The sequence below is a fragment of the Podarcis filfolensis genome, assembly GCF_964270895.1.
Source record: "Podarcis filfolensis genome assembly, chromosome: 1".
NCBI lineage: Eukaryota > Metazoa > Chordata > Lepidosauria > Squamata > Lacertidae > Podarcis > Podarcis filfolensis.
The window spans coordinates 92016023-92038817 of NC_139604.1; the positions used below are offsets into that span (position 1 = coordinate 92016023).

At 42.2% G+C, this 22795-nt stretch overlaps 1 protein-coding gene across 4 annotated transcripts in view; it reads right to left on the reverse strand.

Annotated features, from left to right (window-relative positions):
• Positions 1-3214: 3214 nt before the first annotated feature.
• Positions 3215-22795, reverse strand: part of GANC (glucosidase alpha, neutral C) — a 35048-nt gene continuing 15467 nt past the window's right edge. For all 4 annotated transcript variants that reach the window (XM_083606510.1, XM_083606513.1, XM_083606511.1 and 1 more), the window contains exons 11-24: positions 22123-22361; positions 20802-20928; positions 19565-19644; positions 18019-18162; positions 17355-17451; positions 15802-15903; positions 13758-14001; positions 13487-13551; positions 12449-12525; positions 10249-10323; positions 8456-8569; positions 7556-7668; positions 6112-6215; positions 3215-4976 (exon numbers count right to left, since the gene is read on the reverse strand). In XM_083606510.1, coding sequence (XP_083462636.1) covers positions 4867-4976; positions 6112-6215; positions 7556-7668; positions 8456-8569; positions 10249-10323; positions 12449-12525; positions 13487-13551; positions 13758-14001; positions 15802-15903; positions 17355-17451; positions 18019-18162; positions 19565-19644; positions 20802-20928; positions 22123-22361 — 1691 coding nt within the window. In that variant the 3' untranslated portion in view covers positions 3215-4866. The remainder of the gene's footprint in view (positions 4977-6111; positions 6216-7555; positions 7669-8455; positions 8570-10248; positions 10324-12448; positions 12526-13486; positions 13552-13757; positions 14002-15801; positions 15904-17354; positions 17452-18018; positions 18163-19564; positions 19645-20801; positions 20929-22122; positions 22362-22795) is intronic.

Genomic DNA, 22795 nt, shown 5'->3' on the forward strand with positions numbered 1-22795 from the left:
CTAGCACAACAACATAATTTAATCACCTTTGCTAAGACAGAAAACAGGAATGAAGAGGAAGTAAATCTATCTATTGAGGAACACATGCAACCATTTAATCTCTGTGAACTAATCTGCAGGTAGCACTCAACGGGAAAGCATTTTGAAGAATGATATCCAGATTTTACAATGACATGCCTGCTAATTTATTAATCTCAGTGCTTTTAACAGTACTAAACTGACCCTCCTCTCCTCATTCCTCTCAAAACAGATTAAGGAGAAGAATCTGAAAGAGCACCAGCTGCTCTTGAAGATCTCCTCACAGCAGCTGCCTAAAGGATGGGCTGTTCCACTCAATGCCCTGTTGCCTTATTCCTCTATTTAATTTTGGTTATGGGGCACACTGGGGTTGTCAAAGGGTAAGCCTCTTTTCACTCCTAAGGAATAAGTAATGAAAAATGGCAAGCTACTTGATCTGCAATCACTTTATTTTAAACATTCTATTGTGTTCATATTTTATATCCGGGTTCTGTTTACCTCTGATAGTGTGAGGCACACGCAAACTATCTTTTGGCAGCTGTGGTCAGGGGAAATACTAGGAGCAAATTAAGCTCGGTGAGCTCACTGCTATGCAAATACTCACGTTATTCAGGTTACAGCAGCATTCTAACACCACCAGCACCAATGGCAAAATGCCACAAACTGTGAAAAACATCTGCCTACTTTTATTCTTTTGGTTTATTTCTCTACCAGTGCTGCCATTGGGAGAGAAAGAGAGCCTAAAGCTTTGGGCTCTCATAAGCTGGCCTCAGACTGAAAGAATCTTCTGTATCAAGATAGTCGTAAAAACTATTTTTAAACAAACCAGCTGGAGCACTGCTACGAAATCCCAGTCAACATTTTTCTGTGGAACACTTGGCACTGCCTCAATGCAATGTTCTGAACATGAGTAAGAATGATAACCAATTGTGACCACTACAGTTGGGCACAAACAACTGTTGGAGGCAAAAAACCAGTTACTGGGAACCACAGGTGGGGTGGCTGCTAAGCTCCTGAGTGACAGCTTTCTATAGGCATTTGGTTGGCAACTGTGAGAACAGGATGTTGGCATAATCGAGCAGTGTTGTGATGTCAGGCTCCCAAACTTAAGTGCTTTTTCTTGGGGGTTAAGTCCCAAGTGCAACTTGCTTCCAGTTAAAAATACATAGGCTCAATCTACTACACAAAACACAACAAGTAAAACTAACTTTAGCTTCAACAGACTAACCTTGGTTGATGTAACAGCATGCAAGCTTTCAAGTTACATAGAATCCTTTGTCACTGGTCAAGAAACACATGGATTCTAACAAGTTTGCCCCATAAAAGTCACTACCTTAGTTATTTGGCATTGGCTGCTATGACGTGCATCTGAAGGAAGCTGAACAAAGCCAAGCTACCCAATCTTTGAGATTGATTTTTACAGCAATGATTTGTGCCACTGGAACTAGAGCTACATCCTCTACGAATTAGGGAAGCTTTGGTAACTGTGCCTTGGTTGTCACAAAATGACCTTGGCCTCTATCTTATGCTTATATTTATAAACTGCTATAGGTTTCTGCTGGTTTCAGCAGCTTCTATTTGACAAAAGAAAAAAAAAGTGCAGAGTTGGGCTGAAGAAGACAACAGTAATAATACCATGTGACAACATGTAAACAGTTTTAAATTATTTTTCAGTCCAGTGACGCGGGAAGCGGGTGGTGCTGTGGGTTAAACCACAGAGCCTAGGACTTGCTGATCAGAAGGTCGGTGGTTCGAATCCCCGCGATGGGGTGAGCTTCCGTTGCTCGGTCCCTGCTCCTGCCAACCTAGCAGTTCGAAAGCACATCAAAGTGCAAGTAGATAAATAGGTACCGCTCTGGCGGGAAGGTAAACAGCGTTTCTGTGCGCCGCTCTGGTTTGCCAGAAGCGGCTTAGTAATGCTGGCCACATGACCCGGAAGCTGTATGCCGGCTCCCTTGGCCAATAAAGCAAGATGAGCGCCGCAACCCCAGAGTCGGTAACGACTGGACCTAATGGTCAGGGGTCCCTTTACCTTTAAGTCCAGTGACTAGCAAATTTGTACATTCAGGCTGAAGATGGGCAGTAGAGTTTAAGACAGTTGAAAATAGTTTGAGAAAGACATCACTTCTCATGCTGTATATATAGTTCCCTTCACCCCTGCCAATGCCTTCTCATTTAGTACCTTTAGGTGTCAAGCATGATTTCAAATACTGACCAATCAGATGTCTCTAGAAGGACATGACTGTGATGGGCCATCAACACATTAGTTTTGCTTAGCTGCCATGGTTACATTCTCTTTTGCAGGGGGGCAGACCTGTAGCTCTCCAGACATTGTTGAACTACTACTGTCATCATCCCTGACTGTAGGCCATGCTGGTGGGAGTCTTACAACATCTGAAGGGCTGCAGGTTCTCCATCCCTGTCATATGTCAAACAACAAACTAAGCTAAGAGTATCTGGATTTAGTATAGGCTTCAGTCCTACAAACACACTTACCCAGTTGTAAACCCCACTGAATGGCTTAGTGTTGAATGTATAGTGTTAAACTCTGAGTCTTCAGCATGCATTACCTATCCATTTCTGAACACATTTTTACAACCATAAGAGCTCAAATACTAGATACAGCAAGGTTATCTCCAAGCCACAGAGAAATGCAGAAATATAAGCACATTTATATGGAGTCTTTCTTCCACCATGAAGCTCCAGGCAGTATACATGCTGCCCAGATTCCAACTTGCTTAGCTTCAGAAAGTGCTTGCATAAAGTTCCCTCAAGACTATGCCCTGTGACCAGAATACACACTGTCCTCAGAACAGTACTATGGAATAAGTGAGCAAGAGCCCTTGGAAAGCAGGCTTATGTGGATCAATTTACATTCACAGCATCTTAAAATGCAGTGATAGCAATTTGTTCAGCAAATCTTGGCTCTGCCAGACATTCTCTCTACAGAAAGGGGGAAAGTTCAGCAGCAGGTGGAACTATGTGCTAAGACACAGCAGGAAAATGTCTTTCAGATGTGTTGCTGCACATTGAAGGAGTTAGATTTTTCTATCCACACTTCAGCATCTGCCTGCTTGTGAATGGAACCAACTTATTTCTAGATAGAAAAACCTTGGACAAGACACTGCCTCCCCTTCTTTGAGAGGCATTGCATGCTCAGCACTGGAAGGCAGTGAATAAAAAGTAGCATGAGAAGTAAGAGAGATTCTTTATTTCCTTTTATTATGAAAAACCTATTATAACACAGAAATCTTGACTGTAACCTGCTTATGACACTGAGCAGCTTGTGAGATTAAAAACTGTTATTTTTGTTGTTGTTGAAGCCATAGAATCTGTATCTGGTCACATTCTTAAGCTGGAATGGAGGAGGAAGGAGCAGGTATTAAAATGAAGCTACTATGCAAGTTATCAGGTTGAACCAAGGTCTTGTGGGAACAATAACTTAGCATAACAATGGCTGATTCCCCACGTCTGCAAATGTAAAAATTGGCTTCTACCCAGGTCTGGTCTCCACCCTTAAGTGAAACATACAAGTTCCTTGATAAGAATCAAGAGGAACTAGGTAGTCAAGTTAATTTTAGGTGGTGTGCTAGGCAGAAAGTCAATAAAAGTCAAACTGGATAACTTTACCTAGCAGTTGTGGGAATATTTCCTCAAGGAATAATGCTCTGCCCGCAAGTTGTCTAGAATTTGATATCTTGCACACTATTCTGTAATATATTGGTTAGCCCAATAAAGATTTGCCTTAATCTGGATTTCTGGCATTTTTATTCATGCTCATTTTTATTTTTTATGGAATCCAGTACAATGGAATACTTTTTATGGAATCCGGAGGTCCGTTCTTAACCTGAAACTGTTCTTAACCTGAAGCCTCCCACTGCCGCCGTGCTGCCGGAGCACAATTTCTGTTCTCATCCTGAAGCAAAGTTCTTAACCCAAGGTACTATTTCTGGGTTAGCGGAGTCTGTAACCTGAAGCATCTGTAAACTGAAGCGTATGTAACCTGAAGTACCACTGTACTGTACTCTGATGTGTTCTGTAATATCTATGAATCATTCTAAAATATGGGACAACACTTAAAATATGGGGCAACACAAGAAGGTTGCATTTTGTTTAGTTATATACCATAAAATAAGACAAACTGCGAAGCTTTGTGTTTTGATCTGATTGAAGCGCTCAGGAAAGGAAAGTTTGAATCAGCCAAAAGCTTAAAAAATCCATTGGGGACCTCTCTGTCATATCTCAGTCACTCCAGATTCATCATGATACTTGTTTGGTTTGTTCTTGCAATGGAAGCACAGTGTCCACAATGATACAGGCTATATGAACTATGTTAACTGATGAATGTTCACCCAAGACTTCATGTTTTCCCAAGTAAGAAAACTGGATATTGTTCTATGGATAAGGAAGTCTCTGTAGGAAGTGAATATGGATTATAAAAAACAGTTGTCATTTTTCCTGTCAAATGCCATCTTGCTGAAAATATTCTATGTTTTACATTGGTGGGTTTGGTAGAGATTCTTCCAGGCTATTACCTTCTTTGAAATATTCATTATACCAATAAGAAACTGGTATTTCATAATGCTGAAAAACAGGTCTAGAGCAGAAGTCTCTAAAAAAGCAAGAAAGCATCACTTATTCCAGATATTGTTGCATGGCTCTGAGGCACAAATCCACAATTATCCTGGAAGCCAGCTGTCTTCACATAACAGTTGTTGCAAATGGTATCATAAAGTCATAATTCAATTATTTAAATATAACTTTGTTTTGTCCATTTCAAAAGAGTGAACTGAGTCGCCCTCAACCATTATTGTTCAGTTTTCCTTTCAATTCTGTGGTTCTGCTGTTTCACTTGATATGAAGCACCCAGTCAAGGCCAACATTTAGTGAAAGCTTCTGAAGGGTCAACACAGAGATCTTGGCATCATATGTGAAAGCCACTGCTTGGTCTTTCCCATCTGAATGTCAACAGAATTAAAAACACACGTTATATTCATTTTTAAAATCTACTGAAGACAGACATATATGAAACTCATAAGGCTGATCAGAGCACAACCCTAGGTTACCCCTGCTGCTCTGAAGCAAACTCCTGTACACCAGACAACCCTTAGAATAAGAGCTTGTCCAAACCTCCATTTGCCCTGCTGCTTTCTCTTGGGAAAACACACTCTTTAATGCTGAATGGGACCAAATCGCAGCTGGGTTTTCTGCAGATTGCCATTTGTTCTGAATCAGTGGTAAAGAGTGGAGAAAGCTGTGAGGCAACCACAAAGCTGCTTTCTAGGCATGGGACAAGCAGGTGTGTGGATGAGCCTTTAGATCAGCGGTTCTCAACCTGTGGGTTCCCAGATGTTGTTGAACTACAACTCCCATCATCCCTGAGCTCTGGCCTTGCTAGCTAGGGATGATGGGAGTTGTAGTCCAACAACATCTGGGGGCCCACAGGTCGAGAACCGCTGCTTTAGATCATATCACTGGGGCTGTGTCAAGATGGGACATTAGCTTGCAAATGGGTCATTCAGATCCAATTTTCTGTGTGCATCTTAGGCGTGTGAGAGTCCACACATTTTTTGTTATTTCACTCACCATATTCTTTGCTATTCTGCAATTCCTGAATATTTTTGTGTGCCCTCCCCTAGTTAGCTTACAGGATTAAACTGTGGTTTATTTGATTGTAACAATTCTCATATAGCAGCATCACTCAAGTCCTGGAATAATGAAAACAAACTGGGACTGATTAGTGCTCCGAATGAAGCGTGTGCTTTCAAATAATTCCTCTTCTCCAACAGATATCCAACTTCTGCTCAAAACACCTCAGGATCTGATTGCGTGGCTGAAAGGGGGTTGGGAAATCAACTCTTCAGGTGTTTTTTCCAAACCTTCCCAAAAATCTCCAGCAGCACAGGAGATGGGAGAATGAGAGGAAGCAAGGGGACTTCCTTCTGCACAGAGATGCTCGCTCCTGCTGTCCCTGCTCCACTGATAGGTCTCTGTGCAGCAGGAAAACCAGTGCCTTAACTGCACTGAAGGACTTTAGAGTGGAATAATCTTAAGAAGCATCTTTAGATGGCGTAAAATATTTCTGTCTCTTACCATGAATGCTAGCCGTCACAAAAGATGGTTGTTTTTTTATTCCTAAGATCAATATCTGCTCAACTACACACTTTGTATGAAATTGCCCGTTTTCATCTGCACACCTGTGAGAATCAAAAGACAGAATCAGAATCTAGGGTATATGACAAAATGGCTATGTCTCATGTGTGTACTGTGTATGTTTTCTTCTTTAGCATACTGCCTTGTCAATAATAAAAATAGCAGTTTATTTTTTAAAAAGTGTGTTTTGAAAATCTTTGGATACGTGAGGGGTATTTGGAAAATAGTTAGCTATATTGTGAAGGTTTTGACCCCTAAAAGCAGTCTGCATTTTAAACAAATACTTTAATTAAATAAGTTAAGCCTCTTTATACTCCTCCCCTCTCAAAAGGACCCTTGTTGGAAATGGTGTGGCATAGTCAGAATCATAACAGGATGAACCATTCACTCTGCACAGAGGTGGCTTTAGGGGAGAACAATCAGTTTGGAGTCTTGGGGTCGCCTCCGTGGATGCTGCAACTATGATTTAGTATGGAGAGAGAGAGAAGGGATGCTGAATTTTGGCATCGTACTGAGTGCCGCTGAAATTTGGGTCCCCAAGATCCTTCCACCATCTGAACCCCACCTGATGTTTTGAACTATAACTCCCATCAACCACTGCCAGTACTGCTAGGAGCTGTAGTCTGCAACATCTGGAAGGCACCAGATTGGGGAAGGCTTTTACACCCTTTATGACTTCTGGACTGAGAAACAGACATCAGCAGAGCAAAATTCTCTTGTGTTTCTTACTATCCAATCCTGTAGGATTTGCTGCTCATTCTTTGCACTAATTTGATTACCAGTCATTTTATTTCCCCCTAAATACTGTAAAGGGACGCGGGTGGTGCTGTGGGTTAAACCACAGAGCCTAGGGCTTGCCGATCAGAAGGTCAGCGGTTCGAATCCCCGCGACGGGGTGAGCTCCCGTTGCTCAGTCCCTGCTCCTGCCAACCCAGCAGTTCGAAAGCACGTCAAAGTGCAAGTAGATAAATAGGTACCGCTTCGGTGGGAAGGTAAACGGTGTTTCCGTGTGCTGCTCTGGTTTGCCAGAAGTGGCTTAGTCATGCTGGCCACATGACCCGGAAGCTGTCTGCAGACAAACGCCGGCTCCCTCGGCCTATAGAGTGAGATGAGCGCGCAACCCCAGAGTCGGTCATGACTGGACCTAATAGTCAGGGGTCCCTTTACCTTTAAATACTGTAAATTCCTGCTATGTTCACTACACCTGGACCATGCCAGAGCAACTGTCATTCACTTTATGTAACATTTCATTACGTTGTGAGCGGTGGACAAAACGTATTTTGCCCAGCTCACGGTGTAGTTATTAAAGTATTTCTCATTATTAAACTACCGGCCTAGGATTCTTAACACCGCCTTCTGCCTCTGCTTTTTCAGTGCACATTACCTAGATGAGAATACATTCTTGTGGAAGGTGAACTTCCTGAGCAGGAACTTCTTCTCGTGGAGATACTGGAACGAATGGCCATCATCCAGATAAAGCACGCCCACTGCAGACTCCTACACAGCAAGAAAAAATGTCAAACAGCTAACAAAGCTATACAGGGTTACTCCTACTAACTGCCATGTGTTGATTTTTGAATGGTTCAAAACACTTCTGAAGATCTTAAGGCCAATCTATGCATTCAGACTAGAGACAGATAATAAATGAGTCCTGTCAGCAGAAGCCGTGTGCCGTGGTTAAAGGGACTTCCTCCCCTCCCCCTGCCCTCCCTCAAAATTGGCTCTTGAACAGAAACAAAAATATGTCACTAACAGTCAAACCTTGGTTGTCGAATGTAATCCGTTCCAGAAGCCTGTTCGGCTTCTGAAATGTTTGACAACCGAGGCGTGGCTTCTGATTGGCTGCAAGAGCTTCCTGCACTCAAGTGGCAGCCATGTTGGAAGTTCGGCTTCCAAAAAACGTTCGAAAACCAGAACACTTACTTCTGGGTTTTCGGTATTCGGGAGCTGAAACGTACGATAATGGAGGCATTTGGAAACCGAGGTTTGACTGTAGTAACCATACACAAGTAGATTTTACTGAAAACAGTTTGTCGGGTTCATGTTTAAATCTGCACAAATTTAAATTAATTTTGAGAGAATGAAATGATCTAGTTTAATCTTGGTGTGGGTAGGAGAAAAGGCATGGCTGCTTACAGAGGGAAAACAGGAACCAAGGGCATAGTGATGACAAAATGGAGGGTCAGAACAGATACAGAGCTGGAAATTTTCAGTGGATACATGCACTTTTTAGAAATCTAGCAAAATATACAAAGTAAGTGTGTAAAATATAATTTCATAGTACCTTTGTATCTAAGGCAACATGCAGTTCATATGGAACATCTACCATCAGTTCTGTAGATTTTCCTACAGAAGTCTTTAATGGTATAACAGTTCCCCCACGCTGCATTACAGGAATCTGCAAACAGGAAAGGACAGAAAAAATTTAAATACAGTAAGCTTCCTTGGAATGAAGGATAGCAGACAACAATACACATCCCACAAACCTGGTCCTGTGCACCTTTCTTTTCTGGAGCAATCCCAATTGCATAGGTGTCTTATATTTCAGGGAGTAACTGTTTACATATGATGAAACTTAATAGGGCTTACTTCTGAGTGAATATGCATAGGAGTATAGCAATAGGAGTATAGCATCTAGATCAAGGGAAGTAATAGTGCCACTGTATTCTGCTCTGGTCAGACCTCACCTGGAGTACTGTGTCCAGTTCTGGGCACCACAGTTCAAGAAGGACACTGACAAACTGGAACGTGTCCAGAGGAGGGCAACCAAAATGGTCAAAGGCCTGGAAATGATGCCTTATGAGGAACGGCTAAGGGAGCTGGGCATGTTTAGCCTGGAGAAGAGGAGGTTAAGGGGTGATATGATAGCCATGTTCAAATATATAAAAGGATGTCACATAGAGGAGGGAGAAAGGTTGTTTTCTGCTGCTCCAGAGAAGCGGACACGGAGCAATGGATCCAAACTACAAGAAAGAAGATTCCACCTAAACATTAGGAAGAAATTCCTGACATTAAGAGCTGTTCGACAGTGGAATTTGCTGCCAAGGAGTGTGGTGGAGTCTCCTTCTTTGGAGGTCTTTAAGCAGAGGCTTGACAACCATATGTCAGGAGTGCTCTGATGGTGTTTCCTGCTTGGCAGGGGGTTGGACTCGATGGCCCTTGTGGTCTCTTCCAACTCTATGATTCTATGATTCTAGGATTTCAATCTTAGTGACAGCACAACTGACTTGCATTCTACATCCTTATATGGGAGTAAAACAATGAAGTAGACACATATAGGACGCTGCAGATATTATATATTGAATATGACAGATTTTGTAGCCTCTGAAAGGAAAATAAAATTTCATATTTACTTATACATTCAAAATTTGCTAAAATCAGACTATTTGTACATATACTCTGTTTTTCCACAGCCTCATGTGAAACTGCAATACAGTACCATTTGTGAATGATTTGAAGTTTATTATTTTATTTCATAGTTTATTCTTTTATTTCATGGATGCCAATGAATACAATCATGTTCTGAGGAATAACAAATTGAATTACAGTGGTACCTTGGTTCTCAAACTTAATCCATTCTAGAAGTCTGTTCGACTCCCGAAACTGTTTGAAAACCAAGACGCGGCTTCTGATTGGCTGCAAGAGCTTCCTGCAATCAAGTGGAAGCTGTGTCAGATGTTCGGCTTCCAAAAAATGTTCGAAAACTGGAACACTTACTTCCGGGTTTTTGGCGTTTGGGAGCTGATTTGTTTATCAACTAAGACATTTGAGAACCAAGGTACCACTGTATTGGATGTTTGTATGCTTTTATATGTATATATTTCTAAATAAATGTTGTAATTTAAGGGGGAAGTGTATTCAAAGCCTTCAACGGTCAAGCCTTCGGGCCTATTCTTGCATTAAAATCTACATTACATTCTTGCATTAAAATTCTTTCCTCATAGTACCTTCTTAACCTTGTAGATTCAAACATAATTGTTGTCTATGTTGGGTGCATATACAACCCTATCCACAAGTCTTTGAAGCAAGTCCCGCCCCACCATTAGTCAAATCAGTGATATAAAAACACAAACGTACACTGTTCAGTGTGACTGGAATCTTCACTGTGCCGTGACCTTCCAGACGGATAAATTTTCGAAAGTCATACCAGATCTGCAGCAGGATAAACAGGAAAAAGGAAGAACCCCGAATGAGTTCTACAAATTTAGATCCTACCTCCTTACCTTGCTTAAGGAACGCCATGACATAAAAGCCTGACAGAATATCAAATCAACCAATAATTCACCAATATCCACACATGTAGAAGCAATAAGAAAGTGATAATAAAACCAGAGTATTAAGAACAATAATCTTGTAACACCTTAAAGATTAACACATTGATTACCACACAAGTTTTCATGGACTACAGTCCACTTCATCAGATACATGAAATGTTACCCTGATATATATGTATATATATTATATACACATGGGAACTTTTGGTCAGGTCAGGTGGAGGAGGGTTGTACAAATGAGAAATATAATGCAGAAAACTACTGACATGGAGAATTGCATACTTAACAGTGGTGGTTCACAACACTGTACTTGGTGACACATCAGCAGCCTCGTACCGGTGTCTGCTATGTGAATTACCAGCATTTACATCAATGCCTATATATTTTTTGTATTTCCCCCTAACCTCAATTTTTTACACCCCCTCTCAAAAAAACACCAAAACCAATGGGTTGTATCTAATGCTGTCGTTCTGCTCATGCAACAGACTTCCACTTGTGCAAAGGAACTCTTCTGTCTCATCTGCAGTCGCCCATGCATCCTCAAATTTTACTCCAGAGGGTTTGGGGACATTTTGGAGCAGATTTTGGGGGAGGCAAAGGGAGGGCAGAGGAAGCAAAAGTTCTGTTGAGTGGAATGCTATTCACACAGAGCTAGGTACAACCCAATGTGTACGTGAAATAGCAGTGTGTATATACAATATACAGTTGCAATTCCAAGGCCTTCATGGGACCTGCATTTCACCCAATGCATGAAGTGTTATGCTGAGTTATGTTACACTTCATGCATCGGATGAAATGTAAGTCCAAGGCCATGAAGAGCTTGGAACTGCAGTTTTTAGGAAAGCAAAGCAGTATCTTGAATTGGGACCAGAAGGCAGTGCTGTTGCCACAAGCATGTTTGAGAACTAGTGAAGGGGGACACAAGGAGCTACCCCACTGATTGCCAAAATCCATCCAAATATCCACCAAAGTACTGAATACACACAATGCCTGCTGCAGCACTTTCTAGAACAGTCTAGAAGCCATTTGGAAACATAGGTCACTGCAGTTGCACCATGAGGGATGCAACGGAAGGCGTATTTGTCAGCATCGCCCTTGAGCCAGTGTCACCAACTGGACTCATCCACTCAGCCCCGACTGGGCTAGGTGAGCTGGGTAGCACTTCCAGAGACCACCTTCTGCACAGGAACAGGTCAAAGTGCTGTGGACTCACAGCTTAGAGTTGTGAGCACCGGATTCACTCCACAAGAAGACAGTCGTCACACAGCAGAGTACAGCAGAGTATAGCAGAGCATAAACGACTCGGAGACCAGCTCTGTAGAATATCTTCTTTTATTCTATCTACAACTATAATACACAACTATATACAGAGCTAAATGAGGTCTAAACGAAAATGCTGAACTGCACTGAGTGTCTGCAGCTGCTCTTAGCAGCAACCTTATCTATACACACGATCTCTCTCTAACACTCAGTCTCTCTCTCTCTCTCTCTCTTTGATGTGAGGCTGGAGCGGAATAAGTAGAGAGCAGAAACCGCCCCCTCCTCTCTGGAGAATCAGCAGAGAACATCAGCAGATTCTTGGATATGGGAGGGGTGAAATCTCCTCAGTATTAGCCCTTGCAATTTGAGGTCCAACTCTTACTGAATGTTTAAAATACATTTTATTTAAAACATACCTGCCTTGCTCTTTGTTGCAAAAAGCAAGTTCATACTGAGTAACAATAAAATATATAAAACAACAGCATAAATATAAATCAGTATAAAAACAAGGCTGATAAACTATTTGTCTGAATGCTGTGCAGAAGCTTTCAGAGGAAGTCAGGTAACTTATTTTTTATTAGATTATTGCTTAGATTAAATTTGATTTGTTTTGTGTAGTCCTGGAAGAGGTACTTATACCTATTGCAGAAATGCCTAGTAGCCTAACTTTGATTGCAAGCCCCATAGAAACACAAGGGTATATAAAAAAGGGAAATAAAGGAACTGATAATAGTTTTCATTACCTCTTGAGGGCCAGGCAGAAAGACATTGACTGCAGTGACTTTTGGTTCAGTGACTGGATACACCAACAAAGCATTTCCTGAATTACACAGAGAAGAAAAGCGATACTACTATGGGATTATATCATTATTTAGCCATTTGCTGATATTTCTACCATGGATTCAGTATAGCATTTGGAAAAGTAGTACCTTCTTTTCTATTAGAGGTGTGACTATGACATTTTTTTGAAGAAAAAAAACTTGTCTAGAATATGCAAGAGGTCTTGTTTGAATATGCAAATAGCAGGTTCCTAACAGTTAATCCTTTCCCACAAAACTTTCCAGTGTTCAAAGATGCTTAACAAATTGTAATTTGTCCTCACAACAACCCTGTAGTTTCTGAGGTAGTGATTTGCTAAAGGCCACCCAGGGGGCTTCCTGACTGGGCTGGAATTTGAAGATGGGCTTTTTGTACCCAAACCCAGCCTGCTATCCACAGCATTATAGAGAATAGCCTTGAGCCAACAGAAGTGATTGACATTAATCTGTGAGAAAAATTATTCAACACATAGTATAAAACAACTTCAATTCTTTCCTAAGATTAAGAGGCAAAGTTTAATAGGAAGGTCTAATCAGAATGCACTCTATAAGGAAATGCTAGAATTACTTTCCCCTCATTATCAGAACACTCATTGAGTTCACATTTCTTCTTCTGTAGTTATTTCCTGAAAGTATGGGGTGTGTCCCAAGGAAGCATTCCCACGAACACCTCTCCATACCCATCATGAGAGGACCAGTGACTGTTTAACTAGTTTTGCCAGCCAAGGAGACCAGAAGCAACGAGTGCAGAATGAAGCAACCTCACATCTGGTCTATGGAAGACTGGGAATTCTGAAACTATAAGCCTGATCTCCTCAGAGTTCTCTGGATGAATCCTAACCACTAACATGAGACATCTCCCTCATCCCTTTCAGTCTGTGTGTTGCCTTTCTGTCACAGCTGCTGCTTCTGATTACACCACTGCCATGTTTTATAAAAGGTTCCTTCAACCTTTAAACTTACCAAGCATATACTCATCTTCGATGCCAAACATTTCCAGTTCCTTGGGGAATTCTACCCAAACAGGCCTATGTAAAGGAAGAAAGTGGAAGCAGCAAAGACTTTTTAGAAGACGTGCACTAGTATTCATATCAGATACCAAGGGTCACTATTTTCTGTTTATAATTTGAATATTATTTAAATGCTATTTTAATCATTTAAGATTCACTAGGATTTATAGTAGTCTCATAATGAATTATGAAGCAGAAATTAGTCTCTTTAATTCTGAGCTTACCTCATGACCGGCTCTGCAACTGTATGCGCTCGATAAAACAAAGCATAGAGATATGGAAGAAGGGCGTAGCGCTCCTTGATAGCATTTCTGATGATCTGCGTGTTCTCCTCGCCAAACAACCAGGGCTCACGGCGCTTGGTGTTCATATTGGCATGGCCTCTAAAGAAAGGCTGAAGGGCTCCAGCCTGATACCATCGAACTAGTAGCTCTGGTTCTGGATTTCCAATAAATCCGCCCACATCAGCTGGATTTCAGAAAAAGTATGAATTGGTTTCTGAGAAAGAGTTGGAAAACACAAACTTCCCAGATTCTTCCCCAGTTGGGCTGTATTTTCAGAAAAGCAATTTCTCCCCCAACACAGAAACTACTTCAGAGAAGAAAGAATAAGAAAACTACTGGAAACCTGTGACCCCAAACTGGGTATGCATGTATTCCCAAAATCAGGAGAAAGGATGTTAAGCTCAGTGGTAGAGCACATGCTTTGCAGACATGGCTCAGCTGGTAAGGAGGAGCCACAACATTAGCTTCCTGCAAGGTGTGTCACTGCCAGTTAGCAGGAGGGAGAGGAGATGGGAAAATCAGCACAGGTGCACTGGTGAGAGCGCCAGACTGGCTCTGCCAGTGTGCCAGCATCACGCCAACCTCTGCAGCCCTCCCTCTTCTGGTAACTGGCGGGGACTCACCTTCCAGGAAGTTAGCACTGTGACTTGACTCTACTCAAGAATCATAGAATTCTAGAGTTAGAAGGGACCCTGAGGATCACCTAGTCCAATGCAGAAATTGTTACGATATTGAAGCAATGCAGCTGCAAAGTGCTAGCTTGAAAACAAAACATGATGGGAATGTTGGGACTGTCCGTGGGAAACAGAGGGACAGTCATTTCACAGTGCGAAGCACCGGAATTAGCTCAGAGTGTAATATGAGCTCTTCCGTTTGTTCCTGTCCAGGAAGTGCAGGAAGTGTTTGTCACTAGACTGCTGGAGCTTGAAGAGAGCAGTCATGTTTTTTGTAATGCTGCAAAGACAGAAATAAAGGCATGTAAATACGTTTCTGTCTATCTCTTTCCCCTGCCGGGGGGGGCAGGAAAGAGGGGGGGTGTTCTTCCCACGTTTGAGAAGAATTGCCTATCGAGACCTAGCCTGGATCTTGCTGGGGAATGCAGCCAGGGAGGTCAACAGGGAATCAAGCGGGGTGCCTGGGAGAGTTGCCAGTTTCTCCTGATAAAGGCTTGATTTCCGACAGAAACATGCAGCTGTCCCATACGGGGGTCAAACCTGCAATCTTGGCATTATCAGCACCACGCTCTAACCATAGAACCATAGAATTGTAGCGTTGGAAGGGACCCTGAGGATCAATTAGTCCAATCCCCTGCAATGCATGAATATGCAGCTGTCCCACACGGTGATCAAACCTGTAACCAACTGCAGGTGTGCAAACTGTTACTATAAAGTGCATGCTCTACAACCAAGTCATGTCATTTCCAGTTTGCAGCTACAGGTGGTTCTACCCCACCTAGGAAGCTGTTTCTGATTTTTTGTGTGAACAAAAAGCACCTGGCGCATACCCTGGAATACACAGATCAGGCCGGGAAAAACCTCGGGGAGGATCTGCCTGTCATCATAGACCATACTTGACTAGATGGCACAATGATCTGACCTAGTATAAGGCAGTTTCCTATGTTCCCAGTGGATGGATGCCCTCTTAAGGTCAGCTATAACTCACCATATGAAAGTTAATTTATTTAGATTTTTAAGAAGAAAAAAAGTTAATCAACCGAAATCTCTAAGCAGTATACATTATGGAGTATAAAATCGTTATCAATGATACCCAGACAAAAACAGCAAAAAAGAAAGAAAGAGTAAACTAAGACTAAACTCTGTGTCTGGATACCGCTGTTGAAATAAATATGATTTCAGCCGGCATCTAAAGCAATACAGTGAAACGACTTTCATTCATAGAAATAATTGAGGCTTTTGAAAAGGCACAAGTGAAATGAGCTCAATTGCTTAGTAAGATGGAGACTGCAACCCAACACATCCCTTACCTCCACAGAAAGAAATTCCTGCCATACTGATTGTCAGCAACATTGGAACCGAGATTTTCAAGTACTCCCATTTTGCTTTATTGTCTCCAGTCCATACGGCACCTAGAAATATAAAGTTCACAGACTCTGTTTGTGGACATTGGGTGTTAAGTTCAAAAGATATCCATAGGTTTTACTTCTAAGCAGATGAGCATGAGGCTCATGCTATATGTGTGGAGATGTACAAATCCATATGTTACCCCTATCAGCTGTTTGATAATGACTCACATGAACTGCATTGTGCAATAGGTCAGCCATACATCACATATGATCCCTGTTCTGGTGTCTGCATGGTGACAAGATCAGTGTCAGTTGTCACACTGTTCTTGATTTAAGAAGAACAAGGATAGAGGAAATGCACCCTAAAATCAGGCCAGCAGTTTTTCCACTCAATCCTCACCCCTTGAAAAGGAAGTTGGCAAACAGACTGATTTCAGTCTGATCAGCACATGTGTCTTTTTGATGACAGCACTCAATACATGGGTCATTGAGATAATAACACGATCTCTCAGAACATCAATGAGTGAGTTACAATCTGGGTTTTCAGTGTCTTAAAAATCTACCTATTGCAAAAGCCTGAAAGCTACAGCCCAATATTAAGTTGCTATTTATTACTATTTCCAGCCCTATTAGACTCTTGAGTTCCTTATTTAAGTTATAACATTCCTTCTTTAACTTATTTGCAGTACAAGAAGAGGCAACAGCTTGATATTATGACAACTCCACAGCATGACAGATGCTCCAAATGTCTGAAGTCTCAAATTCAATCATTGGCATTTCAAGCTAAAGGGGTTTCAGATAGCACGAGCTGGCAAAGACCTCGTTCTGAGGCCTTGGGAACCAACAGAAAAAGATACAGTGATTTGTTGACGGATTTCAAAAATCCTTGTGCAAAGATATAAAATGAATTCCGCCAATGTCCCTCAGGAGGAGGGAAGGAGAATAGTATTGTGAGGAACCCCAAGAGAATCTTGTCCTCAAAAGAATGTCATTTGCTCCCAAGACACACCTAGTAAGTTTCAATCAAGACTTAGAAGAAAGTTTCATTCATAAGAAATGTTTTTAATTGTTACAGAATATGATTATTTAGACTTGTTAGCTGATTGTTATACAAAGGGTTTTCTGCATTTCCCCCCACACCCTCAGACATCTGAGAGTTTTCTGTACGTTTGGGGAACTTGTCTCTCTCTCACACACCTGATTATAAAACAAGACTATATTTGGGGTTAGCCTGGCTAACTGGGGAAGCAAAGTTTAAAGATAATTCATTCATTCCTTACATTTTCATCCTGCCCTTTTCCCAATGAGCTCTTGGTGGCACACATGATTGTCCCTTCCACCCATTTTAGCTTCACAACAAGCCTGTGAACTGTGAGATAGGGCAGAGATGGTGACTAGCCCAAAATAACTCTGAGTTTGATGGTTGTGTGGGGATTTAATTGATGTTTGAAGAGGATGCTTGAAAAGGGGAGCTATGTCGTGTTAATCATCATTCTTCCTTATTCTATGCTTACCATACTTTTGCGAGCCAGCAAAGAACGAGCGTGTGAGAACAAAAGGCCTCTCCAGCCCCCCGCTTCGTCTGATCAGTCCTTCTGCAGTTGCCATTTGCTGAAACACACCAGAGGAAACATGTCTGCTTTAACACAGCTGTTATAACTCTACTACAGAGAGAAGGCCAGGAACAGTAAAAACACAACAGCATTTCTGGACTGAGAAGAGCCAGATAGAAGACCTTAAAACAGCAACAGAGAAGGCTGACATGAATCAATCGCCCTGTGGCTTGTACAGGAAAGAACAGGAGCTGGCAAGACTGATTTTTTAAACACATGATCTTCATACAGGAAGGGTTATTGACAGTATGAGGCATCGTTTCTAAAAGTAAACAGATGAATTTAAACATGGAAGGAATGCAGAAAAGAATGATCTGTTTTTGAGGGAAATGGGCTTGTACTGTCTTAGACTAGTAGAAGGCAAAGTATAAGACAATTCTGAGACATCTTGTTGAAGCCACGATAAATTACTGTAACTATCATTTAATGGTATGCTTTTGTTATTCTTAATTAAGAAGAGTTAAAATGTATGTTAAAATGTAAAATATACAATAGCAATAATTAATCATCACAAATCAGTAGCATGAGGATTGGAATTGAAACTGTTCACCTGCAAAGGCCATACCTGGTAGAAACCATAGAGATTATGGACTTCTCGATGTTCCCATTTGCCATAATGGACAGCATCCTTCTGCATGGTTAGCTCTACCCCTCTGAAGACTGAGGGCTCATTCATATCATTCCAGGCAAAAAGGATTTCAGAAGAACCCTATCAACATTTTAATTACATCAAAGTTGTTGGTTTAATCCACAATTAACTCACACACAGAGTCTGGGTAGGTATACACATGCTTACAAAGCTCTCAAAAATGTAAAGCAGACTACTCTAAGGAGAGGAAAGCAGTTGTCAGAGAAGCTTCTCTTGGACTCTTATGGGCTTCAAGATTAGGTGGGATCTATCTACCCACAGCGGGGGTGCAAGTAGATAAATAGGTACCGCTTTATAGCGGGAAGGTAAATGGCGTTTCTGTGTGCTGCGCTGGTGCTGGCTCGCCAGAGCAGCTTCGGCACGCTGGCCACGTGACCCAGAAGTGTCTTCAGACAGCGCTGGCTCCCGGCCTCTTAAGTGAGATGAGCGCACAACCCTAGAGTTGGACACGACTGGCCCGTACGGGCAGGGGTACCTTTACCTTTACCTATCTACCCATTAGGGATAGATTAGGGATAGATTAGGGATACCGACAGGGATGTGGGTGGCGCAGTGGATTAAACCACAGAGCCTAGGACTTGCCGATCAAAAGGTCGGCGGTTCCGTGCACTGCTCTGGTTCGCCAGAAGCGGCTTAGTCATGCTGGCCACATGACCCAGAAGCTGTACGCCGGCTCCCTCGGCCAATAAAGCAAGATGAGCGCCGCAACCCCAGAGTCGGTCACGACTGGACCTAATGGTCAGGGGTCCCTTTACCTTTTTATCTACCCATTAGAATTAGTGGTGGGAAAACTAATCCCATCAGCAAATTAATTAGCTTGTTAAATTACTCATCCCATGATAAAAGCTCAGATAAAGCTTCTCTGTTATTTTTAAATCTCTTAAGTATCTATGAGAACTGTTCTTGGTACCCATTTATAAACTCTTAATAGATTCAATCTGAAAACTGCATAATTTTGAGTTTTGGAAGCACCACCGTATACAATGAGTGTATCTCAGATATTTGCTTTGACATTTGCTTCTGACAGTGGCAACCCTACATTTTTTATCAGCTGCTGGCTTCTTTGGAGGTTTCTAAGCAGAATGCTTATAGGGTTCTTTTCTTTTTTCTTGGGCACCCTTGGGCAACTGGGACCAGAATGAATGAAGAACATGCACAACACAAGCAAGTTTCCTTCCAGGTTAGCGTTCCAAATGGTAAAATTCCCACATCACGTTCAACACAAAAGGATTTGGAATTGGTTAGACATTACAGTTCTCCAATGGAACTTGCATGAGCCAAGTTGTCCCTTTGGTGTCATATGCAGAAACGACTGTGTGGAAACCTTTCACTTATCTTAGTATATTTTCAATCAATCCTCTTCCTCGGTCATCAAATGAAAGTCCCTGTTTCTTACTTTTTAAGAGCTTGGTTTTTCTGCCAAGGATCCTGCCACACAGGGTCATGAGAAAAGAATACAAACCTTATATGCGCTGAAGGCAAATTGATCTGCATACCATTCTCGGACTTCAGGATTGGTGAAATCCAGGTAAGATGAGAGACCTGCATGTGTGAGGAAATTATGACATTTGCAGGACTTGATTCAGGATGGCAGCTTATAAAGATTTAAATAAATAACATATGGCCTTCATGCTGTGGTTGACAAATACAATGCTAAAATATCCTACTAATATTCAAGCAAATACAATAATACAACAAAGAGGGTTTTTACATACACCCGCCCCCAGCAAATACTAGCTTCATATAAGATATTTTTCCTCAGAACCACAGCACAGGAGGAAAGGGTTTAATTCCCAATCCTTGCCTGCTGCAATCCTGATAATTATCAGCCACCAACCCAGCTGATGCTATTTTTTATTTAACATCACCTGTAATTTGTCTGTTTAACTTCCAATGGTGGAGACTGGAAGAGTTCACTATATTACCCTCTTTGCATCTTTGTGCACACTCTACAATGTTAGTCTTGTTGTTGGACAAGGGTCATCAGGCTTACAGGCCAAATGTCTATATCTTCCTATACATATAATAAAACTGTAAGGTGTCATCATGCCCGCCCAGGCAAGCTGTTTAATGGTGGTGGTGGGGAGGTCCTTCACATAGCTGCCCTGTGAACTGCCTGCTCCCTCCTTTAAAAGAGAGTTGGGCTTGAGACAGAAGAGGAGAGGCCTGGGTGAGCTGTGGGTAGATAAGGAAGGGGGGGCTGAGGTGTAAAGGGGACTTTGTCAGGTGAGGGAGAAGGGCAAAGGGCTGGTGAGCTGAGTGAGAAGAGGAAGAAGCTCCTAGTCTTAGAATGTTGAAGCCGTTGCCATCATTGCTTTGCCATGATCAGTAAATAGAGACATAGGGTCTCTTGGATCCAGCTGACTGACACCTGGTAGCAATACCTGTTTAAATAAATTTAGAGGTATTGAGGAAATTAAGGATCAAGAGCTTTTTTAAAAAAAAATGTCAGTGAGGAGTAGAAGTCATTTTTTTATTTTCTTCAAACTTCTGACCATAAAAGACCATTTAACCCTTTTTAAAAAGGAATTATATATCACATTAAGTTTTCAACACAAATTTGAAAAAGGAGAATAGAAAGACAATATCACACACACAATTAATGTACAGAATAAAACTTATTTCCATTTATTAATAAATTTTAACTTCCATAAATATCAGTCATCAGATTTGTAAAAGTAAAGGAGGGGCTTTATTACCTGGCCAACAGATGCCTTCGAAATCTTTGCCTTTACGGTCTTTTACAAAGTAACCTCTTTCTTTTGCTTGTGAGTATATGGTATACAGAGGATCAACTTTAATATGGGGGTCCAGAATGACGACCAGCTGCCAACATGAGAGACGGCACAATATTGTCATGTATGGATTACCATTATTTACATCCTGCCTTTCAGAATACAAATCCTTCCGAGGTGGCTTACAGGTAATGTTAAATTACATATTTTTAAAAATGCAACAGACAGTATCAACGTATTAAAAAGTCACCAGGATCCGTCCTACAGGACAGTTGAAAGTATATCACTCTATCTGGAGAGGGGAGGAGTGGAGAATGCCCAGCTGGAACAAGCCCTGAGATGGTCTTCATCTCTCTCCCTCTCTCTCTGGAAATCCTGCCCAAATGGCAGCTGATGATAGATGGCACTGCCTCCCACTTTCTCCTGGCATTTCGGAACTGTTGATTGTTTAATGTGCTACAGCAAGTTTAGTATTAATTCAAACATGCTGCTGGAAGGCTCGAACGATCTCATGGGGCACCTAGGCTTTGCAAATGGCTAATACCATTGGAAGCACTTGATTTCAGCTTGTAGAATAACCTTAACATGGAGACGGCACAAATATTCTGAGCCATAATGGTGTGGGGTGGAGCCACATACTGTCCCCCCCTTATAGACACCGCTGGTACTTACCTGCATGGGACTGGGGCAGGTAGTGTTGTCAGAGGCCCAAAGTTGCACCAATAGCACTACCCTGCAACCCTGACCTTGAGGGCCTCTGTCCAGGTAAGCAGCAATGGCGGCAGTGTGGTGAGAGTGGGTCTGCCCCACCACACATATAACTACTGTGCTGTATATCATAGCCCCCCCCCCCGCCTCACGTTTTTGTTCACAGAATAGCAACTTTGCATCCAAGCCGCAGGATTTGTTTTTAAATTATGGATGCGAATGGATCAGGGGCGGCCCTCCCTGTTTCACCACCTGAGGTGAAATGGGAGTTGCTGTCTCCTTTCCCACCCACTCTGGCTCTTGCCAAACTTGGCAGGAGCTCGGGCGCTCCTGGAAGCTTTACCGCTTGGCTTCTGTGGGGCAGACAAGCAGCAATGCCACATGCCAGAATGCCACCCTCACAGCAGCGGAAGTGGTCAGGAGGGTGGAGCACTGCCTTTTTCACTTACACCATCTGAAGCGAGCGCTTGATCCCCCACCTCAGGGGCGGACTGGGTCTGCCTGCCGCACATGAAGGCCACAAGAGCTGCAGACCTCCAAACAAATGTTTTCTCCCTGCTTTCTCTACGTTACTCACCTTCCGCTTTTTCTTCATGAGTATCTGCTTCTGCATCCTCTCGGGATTGCCAAACTTCTCCTTATTCCATGTGAAGTACCGCTTGCCATCTGTGTGCTCGATGTCAAGCCATATGACGTCATATGGGATGTCATGCATATCAAAACCTGCATCTACCCCTTTCACGTCGTCCTCGTCTTCGTAATTCCAGCGGCACTGGTGGTAGCCAAGGGAGAAGAGTGGGGGCAGGGCTTGAGTGCCTAGGGGGGAAAAGGGGGGAGGGAAAACAATGTTTTTCATCCAAATTAAAACCAAAGTCACAATTAAGTGCTAAATATTTATTTTTGCTTGAACTTTCTCAGCTGCACTAGAGGCATTAAAAGTGTACAAGAAGAGTCTCGTTGTAATGAAAGCAGCACAGAATCCTTTTCCTTACTTTGAAACTAGAAAGTGCTTCGGCTGCTAATGTAGCTTTGTGAGCAGTTATTTGCCCACCTGCCAGAGCCTACGTCCTGAAGGCACATGGTATGTCCTCCTTGCTGCAGCTAAGGAGGTCCCACCAGGTGTCAAAGAGAACAACACTACCAGACTTTTAGAAGACATCTGAAGGCAGCCCTGTTTAGGGAAGCTTTTAATGTTTGATGTATTACAGTATTTTAATATTTTTTTGGAAGACGCCCAGCTGTGGTGGCTC